General features: G+C 44.7%; 1 protein-coding gene across 2 annotated transcripts in view; it reads right to left on the bottom strand.

The window, feature by feature from the left end:
* Nucleotides 1-1,743: 1,743 nt before the first annotated feature.
* The window catches only part of VSTM5 (V-set and transmembrane domain containing 5), a 32,638-nt gene continuing 25,791 nt past the window's right edge, over nt 1,744-8,590 (bottom strand). For both annotated transcript variants that reach the window (XM_055078720.1, XM_007117550.4), the window contains 3 exons: nt 7,210-7,536; nt 6,958-7,098; nt 1,744-6,827 (listed from right to left, as the gene is read on the bottom strand). In XM_055078720.1, coding sequence (XP_054934695.1) covers nt 6,784-6,827; nt 6,958-7,098; nt 7,210-7,536 — 512 coding nt within the window. In that variant the 3' untranslated portion in view covers nt 1,744-6,783. The remainder of the gene's footprint in view (nt 6,828-6,957; nt 7,099-7,209; nt 7,537-8,590) is intronic.

The raw sequence follows: 8,590 nt of genomic DNA, 5'->3' as shown, positions 1-8,590 counted from the left end.
CAGAGCTGGGTCTTTGCTTTAAAGTTTGCTGTTTCCTATCTGCACGTTCACTTCCAGAAATTTATCCTATAGACATATTTCACAAAGATCATTGTGTAAGGATTATCAAGGAGGTCTGTAAAAGTGAAAAACAGACCAATCTAAACATCTGAAAGAATGACTAAAATTATGCTAGAGGGGTCCCAGACGCAGGCACTCATTTTTACTTCTCTAAAAGTTGAGCTCAAATGGCCGAGGAGTTTTTCTACTCCCGGTATTCTGGCTTCCCTAGCTTACGAACCAGAAAAACTTCCATGTTATACTGTCTTCGGTTCCCTATTTACTGATTGTGAGCTTTGTAGAACAGACATACCTGGCCTGAAATTTGGTAGATGAGGGAGAAGTCTGAGATAGAAAAGTAATGTACAATCTGGAAAACTTCCTGATAACTTAGTGAGTATACCAAGGAGATTAGGCCAGTGGCAGAATCTCTTCTTCCACTCTATTCATGGCTTCTCTTTTAACCTTCTTTACATGTAGTCCCATCCCGATCCCCTTGAGACCCAAAGAGGCAGTAAGAGAGAGCTCTGATCTGTGGTAACAAGCCTAACAGAAATCATATATTTACCCTTTAAAACTTCACCATCAGATTTCTTTGCCAGAACACCATGAAATCAAAGCGGTATTCCTGATAATCTCATGTTGACCGGGAATTCTAACTGGCATTTATACATTGTTATTGAATAAAAACAGGAAACTGAATTATTATTTAATAAGTCCACTTTGTTTAGTAAGAAAAAGTCTTTTCAAACCATGAGGTACCTGAGGGAAAAGTACTCTCTAGCATATTTAGGGACAGAACTGCCTGAACAACCAGGAGTCTTGCATCAAAAGAATTTAACCTACCTGTGGGTGCACTTGATAAGGTCAAATCTGAAGCGAAATCTTTTGATTTTACATTACTAGTGTTCTTTCTCCCTCTCCCAACATTCAGTCTTTGCTAAACTTTACATAAAACCCACCAATATTATAAAACATTCAAAAAAACAAACAACCCAATCAAAAAATGGGCTGAAGACCTAAATAAATTTCTTTAAAGAAAACATACCAATGGCCAACAGGCACATGAAAAGGTGCTTAACATCGCTAATTATTAGAGAAATGCAAATGAAAAGTACAATGACGTATCACCTCACACCTGTTAGAAGGGCCATTATCAAAAAGTCTACAAATAATAAATGCTGGAGAGGGTGTGGAGAAAAGGAAACCCTCCTACACTGTTGATGGGAATGTAAATTAATACAGCCACTATGGAGAACAGTATGGAGGTTCTTTAAAAAACTAAAATTAGAGCTACCATATGATCCAGCAATCCCACTCCTGGGCATATACCTGAAGAAAACCAAAATTCGAAAAGATACATGCACCCCAATGTTCATTGCAGCACTATTTACAATAACCAAGACATGAAAGCAAACTAAGTGTCCATCAATAGATGAATGGATAAAGATATGGTATATATATATGATATATACACACACACACACACACACACACATATACACACAATGGAATATTACTCAGCCATAAAAAAGAATGAAATAATGCCATTTGAAGCAACATGGAAGGACCTAGAGATTATCATACTAAGTGAAGTTAAGTCAGAGAAAGACAAATATCATATGATATCACTTATTTGTGAAATCTAAAAATATGATACAAATGAACTTATTTACAAAGCAGAAATAGACTTCAGACATAGAAAACAATTTTATGGTTACCAAAAGGGAAGGCTGGGAGGGGGGGTTGATAAATTAGGAGTTTGGGATTAACATATACACACTACTGGGAATTCCCTGGCAGTCCAGTGGTTAGGGCTCCATGCTTCCACTGCAGGGGGCACGGGTTCAGTCCCTGATTGGGGAACTAAGCTCCCACAAGCTGTGCAGCACAGCAAAAACAAAGAAGAAAAAAAACATATACACACTACTATATATAAAATAGGTAAACAACAAGGACCTACTGTATAGCACAAGGAACTATATTCAATATCTTGTAATACCCTATTGCAGAAAAGAATCTGAAGAATATAGATGTGTATAACTGAATCACTTTGCTGTACACTTGAAACTAACACATTGTAAATCAACTATATTTCAAAAAAAATTTTTTAATATTATAAAACATTGAATTTCCTGAAAGAGGAAGAGATTCATAGGCGATGGAGTTGAGCACCTTAGTTAACAAGTGGAAGCCATCTTGGCTGAAGGAACAAGTCTGATGTGATAGGAAGATTGCCCAAGATATTTATTTTTGTATATACCATTTGAAATAAAATTTTTCAGTGAACAATTACAATGTATCCATGCCATGAATTGCACTGTGGAGGCAATAAGAATATTTAGGAATAGGTAGAGACATGAGATAATGCCCAAGAAACATTAAGGGAGAACAAGCAAGTTGTAGGGTAATGTGTATAATAGAATTCCATTTGCCTAAAAAGAAAATAGATTAAATATGTATATTGTGGTCCATGTATATATAGACAGATATTTTCATATATGCATGAGCAAGTCTAGAAGGATACACCCGAATTTAACTATTGCGTAGGAAGAAAGGTGAGAGAACTTTTACTTTTTACTTTATATATGGACTCCAATATCATTTTAATTTTAAAGAACGATTCATCCCCTTTGTAATTAAACCAAACACCCACCTAATGTTGAAAAGGAAGTGGAAGGACTTCCCTGGTGGTCCAGTGGCTAAGACTCCCAATGCAGGGGGCCCGGGTTGGATCCCTGGTCAGGGAACAACTAGATCCCTCGTGCCACAACTAAGAGTTCGCATGCTGCAAATAAAAATCCCGCGTGCCGCAGCTAAGACCTGGCGTAGCCAAATAAATAAATAAATATTTTAAAAATAAATTAAGGCAGTGCAGCTATCACTTACGTGTGGTATCTAATTTAAACATGACACAAATGAACTTACTTACAAAAGAGAAACAGACTCACAGATCTCAAAATCAAACTTACGGTTACCAAAGGGGAAACATGGGGGGAAGGGATAACTTAGGAGATTGGGATTAACATATACACACTACTATATATAAAATAGATAACTAATAAGGATCTACTGTATAGCACAGGGAACACTACTCAGTATTCTCTAATAACCTATATGGGAAAAGAATCTGAAAAGCAATGGAGATATATATATATATATATATATAAAACTGATATATAACATTCACTTTGCTGTACACCTGAAACTAACACAACATTGTAAATCAACTACACTCCAATAAAAAAAAATTTAAATAAAAAATATTAAAATAAAAGGCAGTGGAAATAGTGGACTCAGTATCCATGTTCTCAGGGTCTGGAAAAGTTGACAGTGGGGATGGGTTATGGGTGTGCAGAGAGGTGCATGTGCTGGAGACTTGCACTGTTCCTTAATAGAAGCTGAGCTCTGGATCGACACACTATCAACTACCACAGGGATCTGCTCTGCTTTCAGTAAACTAGAGGCGTCTGAGGCTTCCCTGGAAACTGGGCAGAAGAAACATGCTGGATATATAAAGGCTGATGACAGAGAGAGGGTTTCCCTTCCCCCAGTCTCCCCTCCCATGTTGTCAAAGGGGGCTATATTTGCGTCTGGGCCCTGGGGTTTCACCCCATCACACTTGGTTCCTCTTGGTTCCATCTCCCAACATTCTATTCTGCCATGTCTTCTCTGCCCTCCTTACAGTTATCTAGCCTTTCCAAACCCTATCCTCTCTCAGGGCTTGTCTCTACATCCCTGCACTGAGCGAGATATCCTGATAACCTTCTTATCTCTCACTGCCTTAGCTCCTCAGCTTTCAAATCAGAGCAAGCGTGAAGTCCTGTGGAGTATTTAGCATCTCATGTGGGCTCCAGAGGACAGGGGTGCTCTGTTTCAGCAATCCTTGCATACCTGGAACACCATGAGATGAAAAAGAACAGTGTGTCCCTTTTGGGTTTCTTAGATCACAATCTCTGAGAGGACATTCTGTCACAAAGCACGAAAGTTCTGGCATCTTATGCACCGTTGAAACAACTGCCGCATCCTCGTTTCGGCCCCTTCGAGAAGCAGGAAGGACTCTGTTGAATCACAAGTCACATTCAGGAAGGAAAAACTTCACATTAGTCTTCTGGTTACAATACAGGGGAGAATAATGGCGCTAATGAAGTGTGGCTTTTCTGAATTGCTGAAGAATGTTTATGGTTCGAATCAATGTGATTAATTCCATTGTCATGAAAAAAACCTGTCAGGTCCCTAGCTGTGGCTGAGGGTTTTGCTTCTGTCTACAGCTGATGGAACTCTCCCAGGGCCTCTGAGTTCTCCGCAGGGATGCGCTCACACACAAAGGACCAGACCTTTGTTTGCACGTTTTATTTCAGTCTTTTTTTTTTTTTTTTTTTTTGCGGTACGCGGGCCTCTCACTGTTGCGGCCTCTCCCGTTGTGGAGCACAGGCTCCGGATGTGCTCCGCGGCATGTGGGATCCTCCCGGACCGGGGCACGAACCTGTGTCCCCTGCATCGGCAAGGCGGACTCTCAATCACTGCACCACCAGGGAAGCCCTATTTCAGTCTTTAAAACTTTCTTTTTTTTTTTCCCTCACAGCTTGAAACATAACTTATAGTTTAACATGTTCAGTGCCTAAACCTCTATGATTTAATATTTTCTTTTTAAAAAAATAGACAAAACCCCCAGGCTCAAGAATCAAGAACTTTCCACAGAAATATTCAAGATGGGGGGAGCTTAAAAGTGCAAAATAAAGACACAGAAAGCTGAGGGAATAAACTTTCATGAAGATTTGGGGCAGGGGCGGGGCACAGATTTAATTTACATCTGGGTTTGTGCCTCTCGCTGGGTGTTCTTTTCCATTTCCCCTTTTATTACAAAGATTACCAACCCTGACTTCTCATAAACTGAGAGGTAGAGTTCTGGAAAGCAGGTATTGTCAAGAGGACAGGGGCTCTAGCAGCTACCCAGATCAGTCTGGTTTCCTGCTGATGGGTGTGCTGTGTGAAAAAGGACGAAGAAATGATCAGATTATCCTTGACCCTCTCTGGCACTTATCCTGCTTCTTCGTGGCACTGGAGACCAGTATAAGAAACCCATCCTTCATGGCATAGGTCTGGTTCCTCTGATTGCTGTCCAGGGAAAAGGGTGCAGGTGTGTGTGTTTACACATGTGTCCAGGAGGTGGCCTGAGGTGAGACCCTTCTGTGTGTCACATACTTAGGCTACAAATCAGTCGTGTAGATCAACTGCTCTCTCACCTTCTGAGTCAAGCAGTGCCTTTGGAGCTCTGCTCTAGATCACTGATAGCCCCAAAAGAGCCCTTCCTGTAACCCCGGATTCAGTATTCAGGGAAAAGCCTCATACTAACGTCTCCAGGTAACTTCTGGAAAAGATGTGGACACTGGGGACTTGAAGAGAGGGAGAAGAGAATGTTCTAGCTCTCCTTCATGTTTGTGTGGGTAAATTTGCAGCTGAGGGCTGGGGACACAGCTACTAAGCTCAAATTCCACCAATAATTGGGATGGTACCTTTGATCTGTAGCTAAGAATGTTGGAGAGGGACAAGAGAATGGAAGATAAATTCATGCCTGCTTTAGAGCTTGCCGAAAGGAAGCTGGGATGGCGAAACTCAGGCAAACGTGGTGGCCAACAACTTCACAGGATAACGGCCAAGGCCGGCTGTGATCCAGTCCCCACTTTCACCTGGAGCCCCAATTCCCCAGGGTATTTTACATTTTCCAGGACTCAGCATAGTGCTTATTGCTTTCTAGGCTCCGGAAGATTCCTCATGCTTTCCTTCCATTGCTCGGAGTGCTCTGTGCTACTGCGGGCCTCACTTGATACCCTGAGGGTGAGGTAGGTGAGGGCCAAGTGTTCCTCAGCCCAGTTGGGAGCAAAGCAAGGCTCCGACTTGACAGAAGTGTGGGTGGCTGAGGGGGACAGATTCCAAGCCCGCGCTGACTTTCCAGTTGTCCCTCTCACCGTGCAGGCCCAGCCTTCACACAGGTAGTGTCACCCAGCTTGTCAGGGGGCCATTTGGAAGCCAGACTCTGCCCATGGTGGAGATGAACTCTTCTCCTCACACTGGCCTACACTGGGGCTGTAGAAGGGGAAAACCTAATTAACATTGGAGTACGAGAGAACGAGAAAGATCATTTTCTCCCTATTCCTTGTTCCCAAAGCTGGTCCCCGTGGAACAAATTAAGCTCTTCTCCCTAAAGCTCCAGGCCACGGAGGGAGGGGGATCCTTTCCCTGCTCTGAGCAGGTGCTCTAATGCCTCAGCTCTCACAATAGCTCCCAAAGCAGAGGGCTGGAGGAGGCCACAGGCAGAGGAGACCGGAGCACGGAGAGCTTGTTCTGGTGCTGGCTGCACACGTGATCCGGAAATACTCTGGCCTCTGGCACGGGGACCCCCCTCCAATGGCCATCCCCCCGCCAGAACAGAGCGTAGTGAGGAAGCAGCCAGGGCCTGCACGGGGCCACTGCTGATGCGTCCGCATGGCCCGGGAAACGCAGCCAAGCACAGCTCTGGCTCAGAGCCTCCACCCCTCTCCTCTTTGAACTCCATGCCACTGGAACTGCCTTCATCCAATCCAGAGCCCAGCTCCAGGCAGTCAACCTTGCCAACATCCAGCTGTCCCATCAGGAACCAGTGTGTGGCACAAGAGGCTCGGGGTGGACTGGCCATGTTTGCTCCTTTCGTTGGGAGATAACGTTTTCCTCTTGAGGTAGGAATGTAACTGGGCCCAGCCTTGGCTAACACTCCACATCTTGCAGCTCGATCTCCTCCGTCGTGCTTTCTGCAAAGCAAAAGACACATCCATGAGTTGCCAATCGGCCAGGGGTGGTTTCTTGGTGAGAACAAGATGACAAGGGCCACCTTTGGCCATCCAAGCCATGAATCGATTATCACAAGGCCCAGAGAATTACCTTTGAGCTTGTGTCTTCTCTTCCTCTGGAATTTATACGCACACTTATTACAAACCCACATGAGGCTGATTAACACTGCAGCCACGGCAGCGAGAAGAGCAAGGAAGACAGCGACAAAGTGGAGGTCTTCATAGAGGATCTCTACGGGGCGGGGGGAGGGGAGGGGGAGATAACGTCTCTTTTAATATCATGAAGTCGGCCTCCGCACGCTCACAGCTCTGAGAGGCGCCGGGGTCCCTGGGGGTGTCTTACCCGACACGTGCAGCACGATGGTGCCAAACTGACTGCTCCCCAGGCGCTCGGTCACCGTGATGACGTAGTAGCCGGAATCCCTCACACCCACACTGAAGAGCTGGATGGAGCCGTTGTCGAAGGTGCAGACCCTGTCCTTGTGGCTTTGGGAGATGTTGGCCTGAGTCCCTGGCTTCCACTCCACGATCTTCTGCACTCCCCAGTTGGACGTATACTTCCATTCGATAGTGGGGATGCCATGGCAGGAGTATGCAACCGAGAGCAGGATGTCCTCTTCCACCGTGGCATTGATGGCTGCCTGGGGAATGTACAGGGACACGCCCTGACCTGCGGGATGGAGTGCTAGACTTGGCGCCACTCATATGGACTCACAGTGAAGTGAACTTCTATAACACATTCATTTATTTAGCATGTATTTATTGAGTGCCTATTACATGCCAGGCTCTCTTCTAGGTTCCAATGCTGATGCTACAATGGTGAATGTCATGGACTGAATGTTTGTATCCGCACCCCCCCCCCAATTTCTATGTTGAAGCCCTAAACCCCCAGTGTGGCTGTATTTGGAGATGGGGTCTCTAAGGAAGTAATTAGGGTTAAATGAGGTCATAAGGGTGGGGCCCTGCTCCAGTTGGATGTCTTTTTTTTTTTTTTTTCCTGCCGTGCCGAATGGCATGTGGGATCTTAGTTCCCCGACCAGGGATCGAATCTGAGTCCCCTTCACTGGAAGCGTGGAGTCTTAACCACTGGACAGCCAGGGAAGTCCCCTGGATTGGTGTCTTCATAAGAAAAGTCTCTCTCTCTCTCTCATTCTCCCTCTCTCTCTCTCATTCTCTCTCCATGGGCTCATATGGAGAAAGGACCATTTGAGGTCACAGTGAGAAAGCAGCTGTCTACAAGCCAGGAAGAGAGTTCTCCTTGGAAACCAAACCCTACCAGAACCTTGATCTTGGACTTTCCAGCCTCCAAACTGTGCGAAAATAAATTTCTGTTGCTTAAGGCCCCCAGTCTGTGGTATTTTGTTATGGCAGCCCAAGCTAGGACAGTGAACAAAACACAAGGTTACTATTCACTATTCCCTAGAGCTTCCATTGTATAAGGGAGACACACAAGGGTTAAATAAATACATGAGATCATTTTAGATAACAAGTGCTTTAAAGATAATAAAATAAGGTACTAGTGGCGGGTGGGGATGGAGGTGGTACACAACATGAGACAGGATGGTCAGAGAGGACCTCGCTGAGGAAATGAACTGGGACCCAAACGACAGGGAGGATGAGGAGGCAGCCACGCAAAGACACACGGTTCAGGCAGAAGGAACAACTACAAAGAGTGAGGTGAGAGTGAACTGGTATGTCTGAGGGACAGAAAGAAGGCCAGAACA

Source organism: Physeter macrocephalus, chromosome 16, assembly GCF_002837175.3.
Source record: "Physeter macrocephalus isolate SW-GA chromosome 16, ASM283717v5, whole genome shotgun sequence".
NCBI classification, from domain to species: Eukaryota; Metazoa; Chordata; class Mammalia; order Artiodactyla; family Physeteridae; genus Physeter; species Physeter macrocephalus.
The sequence above is the reverse complement of the archived record's forward strand: the minus strand, read 5'-3'. Positions and strand labels throughout refer to the sequence as shown.